The sequence below is a fragment of the Myxocyprinus asiaticus genome, chromosome 40 (assembly GCF_019703515.2).
Source record: "Myxocyprinus asiaticus isolate MX2 ecotype Aquarium Trade chromosome 40, UBuf_Myxa_2, whole genome shotgun sequence".
Classification (NCBI taxonomy): Eukaryota; Metazoa; Chordata; class Actinopteri; order Cypriniformes; family Catostomidae; genus Myxocyprinus; species Myxocyprinus asiaticus.
In genome coordinates this window covers 33,593,315-33,616,576 of record NC_059383.1, presented here as the reverse complement: position 1 = coordinate 33,616,576, position 23,262 = coordinate 33,593,315, and the positions used below count along the sequence as shown (strand labels likewise).

Below are 23,262 nucleotides of genomic sequence, written 5' to 3'. Positions count from 1 at the left end.
TTGAAAGCAATCAATCCATGAATACAACTAAACTCTCTTGAAATTGACTATCAACACATTGGTTTTATTGTCTTGGGGGTGTAATGCTAAGTCACGTACACTGTGTACGATGTAACACAATACGAGGGAAGTGTGCCACATTTCACATGACGTGTACAAACTGTACTCATTAACATGTCTAATATAAACAACTGGGTCAGTAGGTAAACCTATAGCGGACATGCTGCCCTGCTGTATCATCTATTTTCACTAACTACCAATCTATCATCCAACCAACCACCACAGACAAAATAAAGCCCCTTTATATGTACACACACATTCATACAATAACCCACAATGGTCAACATCTCATATTCCCAAGAAGTCCATAGAAGTGCTGTGAGAACCGTTGCACTGTGCTGCTTGGCTGAGGAGGTTGTGAGGTCTCACCGTGGCTATTTAGTGTGATAATGGCGTTTGACGACACAGGATACAAACACCATTGTCACACTCCACAGCTCAGGAGGACGAGAAATAGATACAGCCTAGAATAAAATATAGGAGAAAAAAAGAGCATAAGAAAATACAGTAGTTAAGGATGAGCAGGGGAAAAGACAGGGAAAAATGAGAGATTATTCAGTATACAAATGTAATCATGTAAACAAGCAATTACCATTAATAATATATATTTAAAATTATAATAAAAATATAAAATAAAAGGTAAACAAAACTGTGTTTCTCAACCTATAGAAAACAACTTTGCATATTGCATTGCATAAGTTCCTACAGTTGATGAATTCTAGCCTTTTATCTAAACCCTCAAAATGAAGGTGTGAACTACTACCAGCACTTAAATGAACAAATGTTATTAAATAATAATAAATGTTATTAGTTGGCTCACACCCTGTTCATGTGCAATCATTATCCACCTGTAGTTAGATTACAGTTTTCAGTTTGCACCTTTCTCAGTGGATTGGATGGGGATCGCGGCCCGTTCAGCTCCGTTTCGTGGCCGGCCCACTGGGAAAAGTCCCGGTTCTCCCTATGGCCAGTCCACCCCTGGGACTGGGGAACAGTGCAGCTGGTCTCTGTATGGCTGATCTGTGAACGTAAACTACTGATTTTTCCCTGGACTACTCAGAGTATTGCTTGATTAGATCAGAGTGAACCAATGCTGTGTTCACGACATGTCATGTCTGTATTACCAAAAGGACGAATTTCCATTTTAGTTACCGGTACGTCTTTGTCGAATCCATAATTTCAGCTTTGAAACTGAGAATTTTATGAAAGTTTCATAAAAACCAAAATTGCAGTGGATTCAACAGTTAAAAATAGTTTTATGGTCTAGAAGATCTGTACTTCTAGAACTAGATTGCATGTGCTAAGGGCATTCTAGAACTCTTGTTCTTGTCCAATGTTTTTTGTGTTTTTATAGACAAATTACAAAAAAAAATACAAAATTAAAAACAAAAATAACATGGCATATCTTACTGCACTTTCCTAAAACCTAAAAAGTTGAATTGGTTTTGATAATGCTACTAGTCAGCGAGACTAGTGAGTGATTTGTTATTTCTGATTTTCCACTCAAATAGAAGAATGTTCTTTAGTCTAGGCATAAACGTGTGTGGCATAACTTTAAATGTTAATATAGATTATACTCAGATGTGTTTAGCGTTCATCTAAATCAAACAATTTAAATATTTAATGTATCCATCATCTTTGGTTGATATAGAACATTAGGTTCAGACTTACCACATTACCCCGTCCTGTAAAGATGGCCCATCGACAAGTCTTTCCATGCTTTAATATAGGTGCATACTGAAAAAGAAACATATACTTCACAAACCACTTTCTTTGTAAACTGTACACTCCATCTCTTTAAATTCTCTGACACACTCTCATAACCACACATAGTTACTTTTCAGGTTCCACAGTACCACTAAAACAAGTACACTGTCTGAAAAGCTTGCCATGACTGGTCATTCTACTCTCTCTTAACCTCCCTATATGTACCTACAGGGGGTTTTGTCAAACAGTTGGTGTTGTTCTGCGATAAGCTTGGAGAAGTATTGATCCACAGTGACGTGGGGACGAGGTCACTGACCCCAAACCCAGTGCTTTAAATAAAAAAAACATTAAAAGTCGTTTCCACCTAAAACGGTGACTTGCATGAGTTTTCAGTGGAACCTTGGAACGCAATCTAAAAAGAAGGCCGGCACGCTGAGCTTTTGGATTTATATATCAACTGCAAATGCCAGATATTTGTTACCATGGTAACAATCATTTAAATGACCTGTGAGACATAAGGGTCAAGCCACCAGAAATGCCTTGCTGAGCTCTCTCTGACTGGGATTCACTGTGGATTCTTATAATATTGTGTTTGAGTATAATATCTTTATATTTTACATTGTGTGTTATATGGAAAACACATTTGAAGGCATGATTTGTTCAGTAAACACTTTAACACAATTATCAATTTTCTTTTCTTTCTTTATTTTTTATTTTTATTTTTTTTAAGGAAGTTCAGTATTAAATGAGTTAAAAGGAACACATTTCTGGTTTGGTGTTGATGAAGGTATATTTGAGCCTTACTAATGGGGCTGTGGGGCTACATTACACTTAGGAAACTATAGGATTAAGTCTTTATGATTAAGTTTAAAAATTAATGAGACATGTAACACCATCAATGCTACCACAATTATTATTATTCCTGATTTTTTAAAACCCAGATATCTCAGGAGACACAAAAGACATTTGTATCAGTGAAACAATCCCACTAGAGTCCAGACTAAGGATTTAGTTCGAGTCAAATCTATAAACACATAAACATAACTTAACAAACATTACCTGTTTGTAGCTGAGCAGCCAAGCCACAGTCAGGCCTACTGCAGTGTTAAAATAACATGACTGAAACTCATTCCATGAATCCAGCGTTCTCTTAATATATGTGATGTTGGTTTGGCGTAGGACTTGTTTGTGATTGCAGAAAGGGAGCTCTTGATAAAGAGTACAGGAAAGCTAACTGCTTTTATTTGCTTGTCCTTGGATCTGATAGCTGCTCGATTGCACATGTGAATGAACTGAGTTTCTTTCACCACTTAGTAGAGCCTCACGCCATGTGTTCAAATCAGATGCAGCCAGGCCACTATTAATTAATGTGGAAAATGTCAGCATTTGAATTATTTATAATATAGTCATTAAAAATTAAAATATAAGCCAATATTAAAATAACAAATGTGTAATACAAAAAATTTAATTAGCGCTTTATTTGACCCTATTTCTTTAAGATTAGCATAAATTAAATACTTTAAATACTACAGTTGAAGTCAGAAGTTTACATACACCATAGCCAAATACATTTAAACTCAGTTTTTCATAATTCCTGACATTTAATCGTAGAAATCATTCCCTGTCTTAGGTCAGTTAGGATCACTACTTTATTTTAAGAATGTGAAATGTCAGAATAATAGTAGAGAGAATGATTTATTTCAGCTTTTATTTCTTTCACCACATTCCCAGTGGATCAGAAGTTTACATACACTTTATTATTTTGTAGCATTGCCTTTAAATTGTTTAACTTGGGTCAAATGTTTTGGGTAGCCTTCCACAAGCTGCTGGAATTTTGTCCCATTCCTCCAGACAGAACTGGTGTAACGCAGTCAGATTTGTAGGCCTCCTTGTTTGCAAAAGCTTTTTCAGTTCTGCCCACAAATTTTCTATCGGATTGAGGTCAGTGCTTTGTGATGCCACTCCAGTACCTTGACTTTGTTGTCCTTAAGCCATTTTGCCACAACTTTGGAGGTATGCTTGGGGTCATTGTCCATTTGGAAGACCCATTTGTGACGAGCTTTAACTTCCTGGATGATGTCTTGAGATGTTGCTTCAATATAGCCACATAATTTTCCTTCCTCATGATGCTATCTATTTTGTGAAGTGCACCAGTCCCTCCTGCAGCAAAGCACCCCCACAACATGATGCTACCACCCCCATGCTTCATGGTTGGGATGGTGTTCTTCAGCTTGCAAGCCACACTCTTTTTCCTCCAAACATAATGATGGTCATTATGGTCAAACAGTTCAATTTTTGTTTCATCAGACCAGAGGACATTTCTCCAAAAATTAAGATCTTTGTCCCCATATGCACTTGCAAACAGTAGTCTGGCTTTTTATGGCAGTTTTGGAGCAGTGTCTTCTTCCTTGCTGAGCAGCCTTTCAGGTTATGTTGATATAGGACTCGTTTTACTTGTGGATATAGATACTTTTCTACCTGTTTCCTCCAGCATCTTCACAAGGTCCTTTGCTGTTGTTCTGGTATTGATTTGCACTTTTTGCACCAAACTACATTCATCTCTAGGAGACAAAATGCGTCTCCTTCCAGAGCGGTATGATGGCTGCGTGGTCCCTTGGTGTTTATACTTGCGTACTATTGTTTGTACAGATGAATGTGATACATTCAGGCGTTTGAAAATTGCTCCCAAGGTTAAACTAGGCTTCTAGTTGTCCACAATTTCTTTTCTGAGGTCTTGGGTGATTTCTTTTGATTTTCCCATGATGTCAAGCAAAAAGGCACTGAGTTTGAAGGTAGGCCTTAAAATACATCCAAAGGTACACCTCCACTGGAATTGTGATATAGTCAATTAAAAGTGAAACAATCTGTCTGTATGCAATTGTTGGAAAACTTACTTGTGTCATGCACAAAGCAGATGTCCTAAACAACTTGCCAAGACTATAGTTTGCTAATATTAAATCTGTGGAGTCGTTAAAAAATTAGTTTGAATGACTTCAACCTAAGTGTATGTAAACGTCTGACTTCAACTGTATATACTAAAGATTTACATAAATGGTATACTAGTCATATAAGTATAAAAAATAGTTACATTGTAAAATGTATCTATGGCTTTTGACCAAAACTGTGCAATTATAAATATTATTTATAAAAAATTTGAATATAAAATAATATAACCATTAAGAAGTAAAATTATAAAAAAATTAATAGAAAAAAAATTTAAACTTATGCATTATTTTACATGAATTTTTAAATATTTAATAAATTATGTTGGCTAGTCATTAACTGAAATAACTAAGAATGAAAACATCAAAAAGTAGCTAAAATTAAGGTTTTTGATCCAAAGTGGAAGCATATAATAATAATATAAATATTACTTACATAATACTTTCCATATAATAATAATAATGCTCATATAAATTCCAATATAAAAAAAATAATTAAATGAACAAATTAAATTAAATTCTGAATTAAGTATTATTGCCTTGTTCTATTTACTTAAAAAAAAAAAAAAACATCACTATATAAATTATTTAGGCTGCAATTCATGTTTATGCACAGAGTAAAAAATCTGAGGTTTCAACGCAGCCTTGAACTAGATTAAAAAGGCTGAACTGCTGCCAGATTTAACCCAGTTACCTGGGCCCGCAGCTTTGTAACAGGTCAAATCAACAAAAAGTTTGCAGTATCTGCAAAATGAAAACCAAACTCCCTCCCTCTCCCACACAAGATTCTTCATTCAGTTACTCGCATTTACTCTTGACTTTGGACAGTCCAAAAAAGACAGTAAATAGTTTCTCCACTTAACATTCTGGAGTTAAGCCAAGCTTAAACTGAAATCAAGAACTAGAACAGACTTGCTTTGAAAATTCCCATTCTAATTATTACAGAAGTACCATGAATTAGTCTCCATTCACATTGAACATTTACATCAAACCGAGCAGAAATCTGAGTTGATTCTAAAAGAATGTTGTTGTTTTTTTTTAGGACACCCCACTCTGTATCCTATAAATACAGCAATACAACAGCACACCTTTTAAATTTTTTTTTATTTTATTTATTTTGAACAAAGTTATATGAATCGCAAGGTCTTGTGGTGAGCAGGAACCAGACAAGGTAAATGTTCCTCATCAATTAAAAAAAAAAAAAAAAAAAAGAAGAACTGCCCTACAAAAGAGAAAGGGTAATTTACAATAAAAATAATCATAATATTATCATATCAGTGGCCCAGAAAGTGTGAGTGAAGAGGGATACAGAAAAGACTGGAAAATACAAAAAGAACCAGTCCAAAGTTTTACTCCAGGTGGAGCTCGCTCCTACACAACTGATCTGGGAACAGTTATAAGCTTGTCCAATTCAATTCTGAACCATTTAAAGGGATAGTTCAACCAGAAAGGAACATTCTGCCATCATTTACTCACCCTGATGTTGTTCCAAATCCTAATTACCTTAAATGGTGAATTTACAATTCTACCCAACATCTCCTTTTGTATTCCATGTAATAAAGAACGTATTTGATATTGGAACAACATGTGGGTGAGTAAATAACAGAATATACATTTTTGGGTGAACTATTCCTTTAAGGAAGACTAGCCAATCCGTCTCTAGATTAGATCCGGGGGCAAGCTATAATATGAAAGCCCTGCTCCATGACTGATTTGTTAGCAGCAGGCAGATTATTAACAATAGATACTGCACCAATGTTATTGAGTGCCTTAAAAAGAAATAAAGTATATAATCACATTCAAGTTCACAAATAAACAGGTGACATGACATTAATGTTTCTTCAATAAAGTGCCCTTTTAGGTATAGTGGTGTTAGAAGAAAAAAGAAAGACAGATAGAAATTAAGAAAGTTTATGTACTGAAAGTCTACAAGACTTGTAGTGTTGAATCACAGCGCTTTTTAAGATAGCTTCACTCTTTGTCGCTCATTAATACTTCGAACAGTCTTAACACGTACATTAAAAGAATCCAACTGTTTCTTTCCCCAAAACAAACTAATTTACAGCATTATGAACAGGTTTAATTTTAATAATAAAGATAGGAACAATACTTATTACAATTTAAGAGAACCCACTGCGACAAACTAATTTACATGTCCAATGCATGTCCTCGTTTATCCACAACTTCTTTTCGATCTTACTCTCAACCAAGAAGGAGAATAGCTTTATAATTACTACGTAATCATACTGAAACACAAGATACATGTTCATGCCAGTTTTCAAAGCAATACAATAACCATGTTGATCATGTTTTTTGTTTTGTTTTGTTGTTTTTACCCACAATGATATGGATATTTATTTGAATATAGCCAGGCCATTGATGCATTTTTGATAACTTTGTAAATAAAATAGTAAACCACATTGTTGGTACAAATCCATTTACTCAGCAAGAATGATAATAACAGCCATAATAAACTATTAAAAACAAGTATCAACATCCTGTTGCTTATTGGCTTGCAAAAGAAGATAAAAAATAATCCTTGTTGAAGGAAGGGGAAACTTGGCGTAGTCGGCGGGATAATTGAGGATAAGGGTGTGTCCTTCATCCTGGCTGTGATTCCTAAGGTAATCTGGTGGTATTAAGACCTGATAAGAGAGCTCAGCATTGCATTTGTGTTACTGATGCAGAAACATGATTGGTTGCTGTGGTTGTTATTATGTTGTAGAAAGGCCACGCCCACTCTGAGGCCACCAGTTAAAACACTATGTATCTGAGCAAATTCTTTAAATTTTTCCAAATCATTGCTGATAAAAAAAAGTTACCATGGCCTCAGAGATAGATTTAAAATAAAAATGAAAAAGTGTTGAGAGGGATATGGTTTGTAGGACACCGTAGAGCTGTTTGGAGGCTCAAAGACATGTCCACAGCCAATGGCATTCCAGCTAGACAGATACATGCATATACTGTGCTGACATCACACACCTGCGACTGCTGGGCTCTGGCTGTACAATGGCAACTTGAGAAAATGTTTATAATTGAGTATACATGTATGTGTGATGTACATGTCTCTGCTTGTCAGTTGCGTTAGGTGTATGGAGGGTTCTGTTTAGTCGACGCCCTCGAAGCCTTGGGCATTCTCCACCGCCATCAAAAGCTTCTCCCGCAGGTCCTCAAATGACTCATAAGTTGGGAGGTCCAGGCGATTAAAGCTGAGAGAAAAACATTATTGGAAACAAACTTATTTCAACAAAAACAACAACAACAACAACAACAAAAAAACATTGAAAAGCATTAGTTATTTCTTTAAGAATATATTTGTGTTTTTTTTGTTTTGTTTTTTGAAGGACTGATACGATACCAATAATTTTAATGTTTACGTGTCTGATAAACAAAGTGTTTTATTTTTGATAGAATGATAAATAAAAAATAAATTAGACTACAAAAAAGAAATTTCACAATAACTATAACAATAACTAATAATAACAAATACTTAAAGTATTATATATAATTATTTGATTTTATTATTACTATTATGTAATAATAGAATAAGATAATTATAAATTATTATACCATTTATTAACTATAATAATCATTATTGCATTTTTAATTATTATTAATAACAATGTAATAATATTTTATTGATAATTAATTTTCTTATATTAATATTATTTTGTATTAAAAAAATTTATTTCGCAATTATTTACTTAAAATATTTTAAAATTAATTATAAATAATAGGAATAATAATAATATTGTTATTATTTATAATAGTTGTTTATTATTACTATTTTTATTTAATAGTGTACAAAAATTAAATATGATGATTATTATTATTATTATTAATAATACCACTGTTACAAACAAGGTAAATTAAGACAAAGAGGAATGTTTCCAAACAGAGATTTTGAACAAGATTTTGCAATATAGCGGTACACCTGAAATTATGGTGTAGTAAATATTTTGAAATAAATATTGAAGCAGGTCCAAATATCAAAAATAGGTCTGTCTCTAATTTTTTCACATTTTTTCAAATGGAAATAATACTCGTTTGTTTTAAGGAATAGGAACACCAGTTCGTTCTCTCATTTTAAATAAAATCTAAACAAAACAAACGGGAACATATAGTGGTGTGATAAGTTGGCCATATCCTACTGGGTCTTACCACGTGTGAGCTCGAGGGAGTTTGTCAGGTGTCCCCCATTGCTCTATAGTAAACAACTGCGGCCCATTGGAACCTGCAAGAGATCACATGATACATCAAGGACCAAAAACATGACAGCAAACTCATTCTATAGATCTCAAAGGGGAGAGCCAAGAGCTGAAAACAGAGGAAGCTACAATAAAATTCCTTTAAATTCCGTCTTTATTACATCATAAACAAATCAACCAACACAGATGAAAAACAATGTACTTAATCTAAAGAAATGGTAATACAATATCTGGAATTACATTCATTGAAGACTGACATAATGGTTGGGATACACTTATAAAACTTACATGTATATGTTATTCTAAGCAATTCACTATAATACAGTGAAATAATGAAGTTATGTGGTACTCAGATAACTGTGATGGAACATTATTTACCGTAGAGCTCAGCAAAGCCGTTCATTGGCACTCTGGATGTTCCGGTGACAAACTGCAGAAGTCTGATTCTCTTCTCAGCATCCATTAACAACACAGCCTGAACAGAGACAAAATCATCCTAGCATTCAATTTTAAGTATGCTTAAAGGAAGATTCCAGGTTTAATACAAGTTAAAATAATGATCAGTGTTCAATACAAGTTGAGCTCTATCGACAGCATTTGTGGCATAATATTGATTACCACAAAAATTGATTTTGACTTGCCCCTCCTTTTCCTTAAAAAAAGAAAAAAAAAAAAAGAAGCAAAAATCTGGTTTACAGTGAGGCACTTACAATGGAAGTGAATGGGGGCCAATTTTTGAACGTTAAAAAACTCCAATATAAACGATATGCATCACTTACTAACATTTTCAGTGTAAAGTTATAGCCAATTTAACAACTTTGTTGCCATGACGATGTAATGTCAACAAATTCTAAAACCCTAAAATGACTGCTCAAATAATACATGCGCTTTAACAGAAGAATTATACAATAAAAAAGCAAAAATCGAGGTTACAGTGATGCAGTTACAAAGGAAGTGAATGGGGCAATGTTTGCAGGGTTTAAAGCCAGAAATGTGAAGCTTATAATTTTATAAAAATTATTATTTAAATGTATGTAAATTAATTATTTGAGCTGTGAAGTTGTTTAAGTTGTTATTTTTACAGTCATTTTAGGGTTTACGCGTTTACGTTGTTATCAAAATTTGATATAACTTACACAGAAAAGGTTAAGTGATTTTATCTCACTAAAATCATGTTAACACAAATATTGTTTACGTCTTGTGGCTATACTTTTGAAATAGTGAGGATTTTAAAGTTTATGCATTGGCCCCATTCACTTCCATTGTAAGGGCCTCACTATAACCCATTTGCTTTTTTGAAGAAGGGAAGCGTCAAAATGAATTTTTGTGGTAATCAACATTATGCCACAAAAGCTGTTGATTGAGCTTAACTTGTATTGAACCCGGAAGGCAAGGCAAGTTTGTCTGTTTTTGAGTTTGAGAATGCAGAAAAGAGACTGGCTCCAGACTGCTGATAAGAAAGTTCTAATACTCTTTCATCAGTGTAAACACTCTATGAGCCTCACATCAAACAGACTTTGATCAGTGACTACACGCTGTGTACATAGCATGAGGACACACACAAACATGCATATATATATATATATACACACACACACACACACAAAACACACACTCTACCTGCTGCTACCTACCTTCCAAAACCACTGGATCACAGGGTGATTCGGACAGTAGCCGTTCTTATAGACTGTGTGCTGTCTCCAGTCATTCACGTCTACATCTCCAAGACCACACATCAGCAGCTGAGTACAGACAATATAGAGCACAATAAACAAACACACTCACACAGACCAACATCTTTCCACTCCAAACTCTCTGGACAGCTATGTCTACCTTTAGCAAACAACAACCTACATAGGAACACATACTGGGAAAAATCTGATTCTTTCTATTACAGACAGTGTCTTGCACTTTTATGAGGATATATGTATCATTCTATAAAAGTCTTAGACATGGAGAATGTCTCCATGACAACGGCAGACACAGAGTAATTGGTATGTGGGAAAAGAGCCGTTACCTCCAGTTCGTTTTCATCAAAAATCTTTATCAAGTCGATGGGAATGAGTTCAGTGAAACCCTGTCAAATGGATATTTAAAAAACATGATCAGTAAGTATGTCATTGCATGTAGATATCAGAAATAATAGCACTGTGACAAAGCTAACTTTTGCTGCCACCTATTGGCCACAGCTGAAACTACAAAAAGCTACTTATATGTGTGTGTGGGTTTGATTTTGTACCTCCAAAAAGGCGTTCATCTGCTTCTGTACCCTGTTCACAAACCGCCACTGAATCACCAAGCTGTGTGGGACAAAAAGAAAAGATAATGTTAGTAAGAGATATAAGAAAGCTCAAATCCTGCGTTGAAAATAAAAGTTTCAATGCAAAAGCTGATGTTACCGAAATGTTACAGAAATGTTTGTTTTTTTCTCCCCCTTTCTCCCCAATTTGGAATGCCCACTTCCCAATGTGCTCTAAGTCCTCATGGTGGCGTAGTGACTCGCCTCAATCCGGGTGGCGGAGGACGAATCTCAGTTGCCTCCGCGTCCGAGACCGTCAATCTGCGCATCTTATCACGTGGCTTGCTGAGCGTGTTACCGCGGAGACGTAGCTTGTGTGGAGGCTCTACACTATTCTCCGCGGCATCCACGCACAACTCACCATGTGCCCCACCGAGAGCAAGAACCACATACTATGAGGAGGTTACCCCATATGACTCTACCCTCCCTAGCAACCGGGCCAATTTGGTTGCTTAGGAGACCTGGCTGGAGTCACTCACCACAGACCCAATATCTTTGCAGGAAAGACACTTGTCTGTTTTATGTAACTTACTCTATGTATTCCTTTTTGTTGTCATTGGTTACAACCATGTCTGATCCGCTTGGCTTCAAATCCACCTGGTAAGTCTAAAAAGAAAAAAAAAAGAACACTTTTACACTTTGCACAAAAAAGGATGAACAATAAACTCCCTTTACTGTTAAGACCTACATTTAAAAATATTACATTGTGTTACCTGTCCAAAGTTGTCTTCATCAATACAGAACCGCAAGTCCAGTTCGGTGGGGTCGTTTTCGAGTATCCACTTCAGAGAGTTGTAGTATTCACTGTCCTACATGGTGTACACACACATATATAAAAATGAGAACAGTGCATACAGTACAGTACACTAGTAACTTATTAGGAAGTATACAACAAAATCAATGCAAACAATATATTTCAATGACGATTCTGCTATTATGGTTTCAAATACAGTTTTTTGTGCTGTGTTACTGCTGTAGATTATATCATAAAATGTGTGTCTGTATTAACGCACCACTGACTCCATATCATTCAGTGTGATCTGTTTGCCCAGCATCATTTTGTAGAATGGTCGAATGAAGAAACCTATTAAACAAAAAACAAAAAACAACATATTGCCATTTCTTTCAGGGAACAAAACAAAACAAAACAAAATACCAAACAACAAAACACTACAAAATTGAACTGCAAAACTATTGAAAATGTCCCATGAGAAAGCATAGCATCTCAAAGGTAACAGGCACACATACCATCCAATAGCTTGCCATGATACACAGCCATGCCTGCAACCCGACCGATGAATTTGAAGTATGAGAGATGATCCTCATTACATAGGCCGGAGTTTGGATTAATTTGGAGTGTGTAGTTGTCTCTGCAACCAGATAAAAAAAAAGAGAATTTAAATGACAGAATTACAATGCCAGTATCACAGTGCCTTCTACTGAAAACCATTAACCTTAATTCAATGGAGGATCAAACAAAATAACAGAATGTTTCTGTGAAACAGTGATCACTAAACATTTTCTCTTGATAGATGGAATGATAGAAAGAACGAACAGCAGGCAGAATGCAGGTAGAACGACGGATGGATGGACGGGCAGACGGAACGACGTATGCACAGAATAACAGATAGAATGATAGCATGAAAGAACACTAGAGTGATGAAATGAAAGAACAATAGAACAATAGAACGAAAGAACAATACATGATAGATAGATAGATAGATAGATAGAACAATAAAATGATAGAACTAACGAACGAAAGAACAACAGAATGATAAATAGAATGAATGACAGACAGACAGATAAATGGATAGACAAAGCATGAAAGAACATTAGGTCGAAAGAGTGATAGAATGAAAGAACAATAGAACAAAAGAACAATAAATAGAATGAAGCACAGACACAAAATTATAGATAGATAGATAGATAGACAGACAGACAGACAGAAAATGATAGAAAGAATGACAGATCGACAGAACGATAAATCATCAGAATGAAAGAACGAAAGAACAATAGAATGATAAATAGAATGAACAACAAATAGACAGACAGACGGACGGACAGACAGAAAGCATGAAAGAACATTAGGTCGAAAGAGTGATAGAATGAAAGAACAACAGAACAAAAGATCAATAAATAGAATGAACGACAGATGCAGAATGATAGACAGACAGACAGAAAATGACAGAAAGAACGATAGATCGACAGAACGATAAATCATCAGAATGAAAGAACGAAAGAAAAATAGAATGAATGACAAATAGACAGACAGACAGACGGATGGATAGACAGAAAGCATGAAAGAACATTAGGTCGAAAGAGTGATAGAATGAAAGAACAACAGAACAAAAGAACAATAAATAGAACAAATGACAGACACAGAACGACACACAGACAGACAGATAGATAGAACAAAAGAACAATAGAATGATAAATAGAACGAATGACAGACAGACAGGCAGACAGACAGACGGATGGACAGATAGAAAGCATGAAAGAACATTAGGTCGAAAGAGTGATAGAATGAAAGAACAACTGAACAAAAGAACAATAAATAGAATGAACGACAGATACAGAATGACAGACAGACAGAAAATGACAGAAAGAACGATAGATCGACAGAACGATAAATCATCAGAATGAAAGAACGAAAGAAAAATAGAATGAATGACAAATAGACAGACAGACAGACGGATAGACAGATAGAAAGCATGAAAGAACATTAGGTCGAAAGAGTGATAGAATGAAAGAACAACAGAACAAATAGAATGAACGACAGACACAGAATGATAGACAGATAGATGGATAGATAGACAGATAGATAGACAGACAGACAGACAGACAGATAAATGGATAGACAGAAAAAATCATGAAAGAACATTAGGTCAAAAGAGTGATAGAAGGAAAGAACAACAGAACAAAAGAACAATAAACAGAACAAAAGACAGATACAGAATGAACGACAGACAAAATGATAGAGAGATAGATAGATAGACAGACAGACAGACAGACAGATAAATGGATTGACAGATAGAAAAAATCATGAAAGAACATTAGGTCAAAAGAGTGATAGAAGGAAAGAACAACAGACCAAAAGAACAATAAACAGAACAAAAGACAGATACAGAATGACAAACAGACAGACAGAAAATGACAAAAAGAATGATAGATCGACAGAACGATAAATCATCAGAATGAAAGAACGAAAGAACAAAAGAATGATAAATAGAATGAACAACAAATAGACAGACAGACAGACAGATAGACAGACGGATGGACAGATAGAAAGCATGAAAGAACATTAGGTCGAAAGAGTGATAGAATGAAAGAACAACAGAACAATAAATACAATGAACGACAGACAGAGAATGATAGATAGATAGATAGATAGATAGACAGACAGAATGAAAGAACAATAAATAGAACAAAAGACAGATACAGAATGATAGACAGACAGAAAATGATAGAAAGAACGATAGATCGACAGAACGATAAATCATCAGAATGAAAGAACGAAAGAACAATAGAATGATAAATAGAATGAACAACAAATAGACAGACAGACAGACAGATAGACAGACGGATGGACAGATAGAAAGCATGAAAGAACATTAGGTCAAAAAGAGTGATAGCATGAAAGAACAATAAATAGAAAAAATGACAAACACAAGACGACACAGACAGATACATAGATAGATAGATAGATAGATAATGATAGAAAGAACGATAAATCAACAGAATGAAAGAACAATAGAATTCAGTCCTTAGGCCTGCTCACGCCTAAATGAAGACACCCTACAACAAAACACCATTATACAAGTAAGCTAAAAACTGCAAATGAAGGGGAAAAGTGTCTGACGCACTAGAGTAAAACCTCTGGGATGCACATTGAAGAACATACTGACACAAGGTGAGAAGAGGAGGTTGGCGGTTCCGGATTTCCAATCAGAGCAAATCTGTCAGAAGAAGTTCAGACTCAACAACCCGAAACTGAAGCACACATACTCAAGGCAACTTACGTGGCTGAGTATTCAAACAGCCCATAATAAGGGTTGAACATCTCCTTGGAGAGCAGGAAGAACCATTCTCTGGCCACTCCTCCGTAGTCCAGACCTTTCTCCGATTCAAACTCGATCCATAGACGGGCCTTCAGGCTGTCGGGTCTCTTTAAAGACATGATCCGTCTGTACGATTCCTCAAAGATGTTATTCCTGTGCAACTTCATCTCAAAACGGTTAGGAATGTCTGCCTGTGAAAGAGAGAGTCACACTTTGAGAACAGAACTAAACAGAACATAATACACTCTTCCACTTAGATATTTACAAAGTTTCAGTGAATAAATCGCAAAAATGACGAAACGAAATGAAAAGGCATGAACAGCTATAAGCCTCAAACTAACACTTACATTTAGTATTATATAGCCTGAAACAATCAGAGTACTGTAAACACTGTTTCTATAATGTGAAGAACGATTTGACACCCAGTAGGGAAAAAAACAAAAAAAGCTTTTCACTCCTCAACAAGGATTTCACACAGAATAAATTAGTGTCCAGGAATACAGCTCGAGATTTCAGTTTCTGAAATGCTTTGAAAGAAGCTTGTTTCTTACCGGTTTCTTTAATTTCTTCCTGAAGTAGTCATACTTCTGCTTGAATTCTCTGGAATATGGCACAGCCTAAGATAAGGAAGACAAAAAAAAAAAAAAAAAAAAACAATCAAATCAAGACTCCCAAGCAAACATTAGTCACTGGTCAAGAGCCTTGACTAAACTAGCAGGAAAATAATCAATGTTGCTGTTTTTGATATTTTTGAAAATAGTGTTCTTTTGCTAGCAATGCGTTTTTTCTTCTTCTATAGAATACATCATAACTAGTTTATTAATAAGTGTAATAAACATACCAAACAGCACTTTTTATATTTATTTCACTCTCAACTGGGATAAAACACCTTACTGATTTATTACTAAAGCCAAAATCAGTTGTGCATGGAGGGAGAGATTAAGACAATAAAAGGACACTCACAGGTCCAGTTATGGCTGGACTTTGGAGGCGAGGGTCTTCCCACTGTGTCTTTTTGGTGTCTGAGGGGGGGAGAGGATTTTATAAGCCCATATCACCTTTTTCATTGCTATTTAGTACTTGACAGACAAAATGTACAGAAAACTAGCTACTCCATGCAACTAAAATGATTGCGAACCAGAGCTTTCCAGCTTCAAACGTTTTATTCACATCCATTTTGAAGCTTGAAAGCTCCTCATTCACTGTAAATGTATGAAAAAGAGTGACCAACACATTCTTCAAAATGTATCTTTTTGTGTTCCATGGAAGAAACTGAAAAGACAGAATTTCCATTTTTGAGTGAACTATCCCTTTAAAGATCTGTGCTGGTTTAACAGAAAAGATGATCCATGAACTATCACCATTGTGCTCTTGAGTAAGATACTCAGGTTGCTCCAGGGTGACTATTCCTTTAATAAGTGTACTGTAAGTCACTTTGAATATAGGTGCCTGTCAAATAACAAATGAATCAATTAGTTTCATTGGATTTTACACTGTAAACTGACCAGCCATTGGACTTGGCAAACCTGAGAGATCTCGTTTGTGAATGTGCGCTGTTGTCAAACTCAAGGTGTGTATCGACCACGGTAGCAGATTCAGCAGTGGTTGAACAACACTGAACCCACCTGTGTTTTAAAACGCTACATGACGGACACAGAGGACATGTCCGTGTTTAATGATGCATGAGTAAACTGATCTCCAAACTTGTTACCTTTAACATCTAAATAGTTACTGATCACAAAGGAGAGAGTACCGTTACTGAGACAAAACGACAAATAGGAACCTGAGCGCATATCTGCGACAGGAACCTGCCCTTGTGTGTAGGCTTAGTGTTCCAATAGTAGGCAGCTCAATTATGCTGCCTTCCAAGATACATCATTTTGGCCAAATTCTAAGGCAGTATCAGATTGATCATTTGCAAATAAGGAAATCCCATTATTTACTGTGACAATAAAACAAGAGAGCAATCTTGATTAAAAATATACTTACATTTTATTAAATACTGCAAAATACCAATAATAAATTGTGCAAGAGACCATAAAGAAAGTTGCTTTCAATATAGAGCATTTCACTTCCATGATGGTTAGGATTAGTGCCCGAACGATATGTCGGCTGACTGATATTATCGGCCGATATTAGCCTTTCACCGATATATTGGTATCAGCGTATATTTTACCGATATGCGCTGATATGAAAACTTTTTTCAGAACATATAATACCGAAAACAATGCTTTAGAATTGGTGTCATAATGTAGTTTGTCCAGCAGAGCGCGCTCCGACTATGTTTACAGAGCTGAACTGACGGTGGCTCTGCAGACAGGGCGGAGTTGAACGGTGTCTTGGTAAGTTAACTAGTTTGTGAAATACATACTGGAAACTTAATAAACAATGACCCCATCATTTTCCATTTTCAATATAACAAATATAACATTAACCATGTCCCTGACAACCATGTCACTCATGTCTGTTTGCTGTTAGCCAGCTACAGTTTGTCAGTGCATTCAGTAATATAGCAGATTGAAACGTAAACATCAGAGCATCTTTTTGCAGCTCAGCAGACAACAGTGCGGTGGTGGACTGTGTCTGATGAGTGTTGATTTCATGCTATGTTGTTATGTAGTTGGTGAGACACAATGCTGGAAAGTAAAATAAACAACGTCCGTCTTTTACTCTCCGTGACGAGCTTATAGCTAACTAGCCAACCACGTAGCTACTTTCAATATCTACGTTTCCATCCAAGGATTTTTTGCAAAAAGAGTTTTAGCGCATCAAAATAAAGCTGATGGAAACGCAAATTATCGCTAAAGTTTCACAAGTGTCGACATAATATTTTTCTGTTTAACTCTAGCGCATAAACTCTATGTCGATACATCAAATGTCGCGAAAAACTGGTTTGGAAACACTTTTTGTCGAGAAAATTGCCATTAACGCAAAAATGTAGTGTCACATGACAGAATTTACCCCAATCCTTAGCCTGTGTTAATCATGACGACAAGGTATACATCCATAAAAGCCAATTTATTGTACGTAATTATGGATTGATCTGAACGGCATAAAGATCCGATCACTGCAAACATGACACTTCCAGGAGTGCCAACACAAATATCTCGTATCAAAACATGCACATTGACAAGTGCACGGAGAACAAATGAATGGCCACTCTTTGCGATTAATCGCGGTAGACTTCCGTTTATTTATTAAAGTTGCTTTTCTATACCATTCAAATATAACAGACGGCAGTCACGGAATTAGCCCACAATACAAAAAAACATCATTTCTGTGCACACCGATGTTTTAAATTAAAAATAAATACACAATAGGAGGAAAGCATCAGCATGCTTTTTTGGAACACTAACAACCCAATTCTATAAAATTATTGTTTAGCTTACTTTTGAAAAAATTCTGGCAAAATTCCCTGTATTAAATTAAATAAATTACCAAACGAAAAATGCATTAAATAAAAAAAAATAAAAAAATTACCAAATGAAAAAAAATATATTTTTAGACCTATATATGCCTTTTCTTTACACAATCTTAAATTAGCCGTACCCTGTTCTGTAGAAGAATAAAGTTGTCTGAATAACATTTTCTACACTTCAAGACTATAAACTATCAGAACTATTTGTCCAATGCTGAGTTCACTTTCACAAAACGAGCTTTTGAACCTTTTAAAACTTTTAAATATTTTAAATCTAACCCTCTTTACCTCGGATCGCATTTGCTGAGCTTCTTCAGAAAATGTAAATTGCATTATGATGCTAAAATTAATTTTAGATGATCAAATCAAGTTCAGTTGGTCGTTAACAGTTGCAGGACAAATATGCGAGACATAATGCAGCTGAGATGGCAATGCTTTAGATTAGATGATTGTTCAAAATAGCCTATTGAATATCAGGAATGTATCATATGTAAACCCTGATATTACACTGCATCAGTTTTTCTTTAATAGCTGTGCACACAGCATATACATGTATGGATGATCCTTATACAAAGACCGAAAATCTCCCCACTACTTGGTGCAGGTTGCCAGCTTGAACAGGGCCATGATGATTCGCTTTCGGGTCGGAACCGGTGGCAACCTGCGATAGGCGCAACATCAGGACCAATATTGCAGTCCTATCAGAAGGGCAGCTGCTCCCTTTTGATTGCAATTCCTCCTCTTCTGATTGCTTTTATTTGTGAAATTAAAATGACAGTAAGCTGGTTAATTTCAATGAATTGTCTCAAAACTCTCCCCATTTTACCAAAACTTCGGAGGAAAAAAATTAGGGACATCTGGGAGGCGAATTAGCGATAAACACACATTTCTGTATGGAAAGGGCTTAAGGGCAGATTTCTTTTGCGCTAAACCAAAACGTATGCAACAAAGTGTTTTTTTAGGCATGACGTCATCACGCACACCATTTTTATCGATAAAAGGCCATTTGAATGGAAACAAGCAGAAGATGGCAAATTTCGCAAAAAATTTTTTACGCATTTTCACTTTGTCGATAACAAAATAGCGTGAAAAGTGGATGGAAACAAGGCTATTGTTGTCTGAGTGGAAGCTAATGTGTAAACAGGTATTTACCAAACTGTTTTGTTCAGGATTCACAGTTTGGTACCCCCTTCAACCGAACAATTCCAGTTGTGTCATTTATAAAATGTAATATTTAAAAGTCTGGTTTTCCACCATTGAAAGTTTCCCCTGAACTTGTATAGCAGAATACGGTGTAACACTGCAGCTTATCTGTTTATCTTGACTCGGCAGTATTAATATAGTCAGCATTTGACTGATACTAAACAGTACTGATGTTTATTTAGCTATTTATTTTATTTTTATTTATTCTTTATTTTAATGGTCAGCATTTGACTGATACTAAACAGTACTGATGTTTATTAAGCTATTTATTGTATTTGTATTTATTATTTATTATCTCAGTGTTCATTTCTAGAATTTGTTGACAATGTATAATAATGTCAAATATTCTTTGATAAAAAATATTTAAGAAATCAGCCTTCAGAGTACCTTTGCATATCGGTGAAAAATCCACATAGAAAAGGTCTGTTTTCATTCCAGCTCAAAAATTAAATATATCGGCCACCATATCGGTAATCGGTGAATTGTCCCTCTCTAAAATCGGTATCATCTCAAAAATCCCATATCGGTCGGGCTCTAGTTAGGATGCTGTCTTAGGGGCTGTTTACACTGAACAAATTTTTGTATCGATCTACACTGTTTTTTTCAATTGCATAAGAATGCGTTTGGTCTGAACAGCCCCTTGGAAGGTAGCTGCCTATGTTACCTATATGCAGAGAGACAAAAAGTCAAGGCTTACCCTAGAGAGCATCTTGACACTAATAGTAATGCTTCTTTATCAAATCTATTGTTATTTGCCTTTATTACATAACCGGCATTAAATTACTGTGTAAACTATCTACAAAATTTTAGTAGCCAAAAAGACAGAACAGGAGCCAGAAATAATGCTTAAAAAGCTAACTGTCTATCAGAGGTAGAGTAAGTTCTTACATTTTGATGAAAGACTACAAAGATATTTTGGTAGCACTTTATTTTATAATACTGTTCTACATTAACATACTATATAATTACAACAACTATAGTAATTACTAAGTACTAACCCCAACCCTAACCTTAACCTATGTTAAGTACATGTAGTTACCTAATATAACTCAGTACTTTCTTAGGTAAGTACACTGAGTATACTGAAAGTACACATACTGTAAAATAAAGTGAAACTGCCATTTTTCTTCTTTGGAATAATGTACACTTTTCATTAGTGCACAATAAGACCAGAAGCAGGGCTCGACATTAATGCTTATCCGCTTGTCCAGGACAAGTGGAATTTTGAACGGGCAAGTTAAAGAGAATTTTACTTGCCCGACCGGACAAGTAGCCTGATTAAAATCTAAATAACGAATGTTAGCTCAATAGAGCGGGATTGAGGTATTGAGCCCAGTTCTTATTAATCATTCCCGCAGGTTTCACTTTCAAAAAGCGGGGAATTCCCTCTATCGCGTCGCCCTCTCTCCCTCTCACCTTCACTCATGGTGCAGCATTCAGCAGCTTGTGAGTTCGAGCAGTTAAGAGTTCAGTATTTACTGAACTTTAGATTTTACATATATAACCGGGTATAAACCTGTTATTTGGACATGCGAATGGTGTTGTACCACATTTCTATAAGCGAACGATGCGATAAAAATATTGGTCCAGTTTAAAATCAACAAAGCTGTCTTCATCGCAAGTGCGCAAAGTTGGAGAGATCTAATTTTGTCTCATCACATCGTGGCGCTCCCTCATAATACAGCAAGAAAGGCAGAAATTGCAAAAACGCTTTGTGTAATACCACCTGTAGAGTGAATACAAATGCTTAAAATAGACTTATGCACCCGTTACATCTCTCATCTTTCCAGAGCTCCATCTAATGTATGTATCCGAGGTATTTTCTCTGCCATGTGTATCAGTCGGTTTTAATAAGGATATAACAATATACATTATAATAATATTAATATTATAACATTAATAAATTACACACAATGAAAACATATGATCTACCTTTAATATGCATATCTGTTTTGAATATACAACATAATGATTTAGCGGCAAGGTTCTCTCAAGATTTTATCTGTTAACATTTTCAATGCATTTTGTCAATATTAAACAGCCGTTTTTAATGCAACTGGTGAGAACTGACTTGTACTCTCAAAGAGATGATTTACCCAAAAATGAAAATTTGGTAACACTTTACAAAAAGGTTCCATTTGTTAATGTTAGTTAACTACATCAGTCAACATGAACTAACAATAAACACCACTTTTATATAATTTATTAATCTTGGTTAATGTTAATTCCAACATACAGTATATTAATACATTTTCATATCTTAAAATAACAAGTTGTATATGTTAACATTAGTTCATGCACTATGAACGAACAATGAACAACTGTATTTTTTTTTAGTAACTAACATTAAGATTGATACATGCTGTTAAATATTGTTCATTGTTAGTTCATGATAGCTAATGCATTATCTAATGTTAATGAAAGGAATCATATTGTAAATTCTGTCATCATTGCTCGCCTTTATGTTGTTCCAAACCTGTCTGACTTTCTATCTTCCGTGGAACTCAAAGGAGATGTTAGGGAGAATGTTAGTTTCAGTCTCAATTCACTTTTATTTTATGGAGAAAAAAAAAGATGCAGTGACATTGAACAGTGACTGTGACTAACATTCTAAAATCTAATTCTGTGTTCTTCAGAGGAGAGGCTTCTGAAAATTCATACAGGCTTGAGGGTGAGTAATGATTTACAGTCTTTCTGCACTGTGTTCTTAATCCCTATTAGGTGTAATTATGATGATGGAGGCTTTTCTTTTTTCTTACGTCCTTTCTTTTGTTTTTGTCTCCGGACAAGTAACTATTTTTATCGGACAAGTGAATAACCAATTTACTTGTCCGAAGGACAAGCACATGACAATGCTTAATGTCGAGCCCTGCCAGAAGCATATATTAAAGAAAAAGTTCACCCAAAAATGAAAATTTCGTCATCATTTACAGTTAATACAGTTATTTTACTGAGAACAACTTGTGTGAAAAAAAAAAAAAAACGCCATTTTTGTTTTCGCTTTTCACTTATAAATGTGCAATGGATAGCTATGGTGGAAGTCAAGATTTTCACAGTGCAACAACTTTTTGTCTTGCTTTTCACAAAAACCTATTGTATGCATTCAGAAGACTTGGAAAATGACACACAAGCTGCGTGGTCTACTCTTGACACTTTAAGGTCTTTTTTAAACTTTAAAGTGAGTCACTTTCCACTGCATTTGTATTAAAATCAGTGAACAGGAAATCCTTTAAAAATTCGTTCTATTGTGTTCCACAGAAGAAAGTAATTTGGGTATGGAACAACATGAGGGTGAGTAAATTATGACAGAATTTCATTTTTGGGTGAACTGTTCCTTTAAGAAGGTAAATAAGGACAATTTTGTCTT

General features: G+C 35.2%; 1 protein-coding gene and 1 long non-coding RNA gene across 14 annotated transcripts in view; both read right to left on the bottom strand.

Moving 5' to 3' along the window:
- Window positions 1-33: 33 nt before the first annotated feature.
- Window positions 34-1,945, bottom strand: LOC127430795 (uncharacterized). Its single transcript, XR_007895494.1, has 3 exons — window positions 1,732-1,945; window positions 940-1,080; window positions 34-524 (listed from the first exon to the last, which is right to left on the bottom strand). It is a non-coding gene; the product is annotated as an uncharacterized LOC127430795 (long non-coding RNA).
- Window positions 1,946-5,800: 3,855 nt separating this feature from the next.
- The window catches only part of LOC127430763 (E3 ubiquitin-protein ligase NEDD4-like), a 107,078-nt gene continuing 89,616 nt past the window's right edge, over window positions 5,801-23,262 (bottom strand). For all 13 annotated transcript variants that reach the window (XM_051680800.1, XM_051680798.1, XM_051680799.1 and 10 more), the window contains 13 exons: window positions 16,238-16,296; window positions 15,826-15,891; window positions 15,236-15,465; window positions 12,465-12,586; window positions 12,230-12,300; window positions 11,930-12,025; window positions 11,749-11,822; window positions 11,157-11,217; window positions 10,935-10,994; window positions 10,552-10,659; window positions 9,296-9,392; window positions 8,871-8,943; window positions 5,801-7,918 (listed from right to left, as the gene is read on the bottom strand). In XM_051680800.1, coding sequence (XP_051536760.1) covers window positions 7,816-7,918; window positions 8,871-8,943; window positions 9,296-9,392; window positions 10,552-10,659; window positions 10,935-10,994; window positions 11,157-11,217; window positions 11,749-11,822; window positions 11,930-12,025; window positions 12,230-12,300; window positions 12,465-12,586; window positions 15,236-15,465; window positions 15,826-15,891; window positions 16,238-16,296 — 1,220 coding nt within the window. In that variant the 3' untranslated portion in view covers window positions 5,801-7,815. The remainder of the gene's footprint in view (window positions 7,919-8,870; window positions 8,944-9,295; window positions 9,393-10,551; window positions 10,660-10,934; window positions 10,995-11,156; window positions 11,218-11,748; window positions 11,823-11,929; window positions 12,026-12,229; window positions 12,301-12,464; window positions 12,587-15,235; window positions 15,466-15,825; window positions 15,892-16,237; window positions 16,297-23,262) is intronic.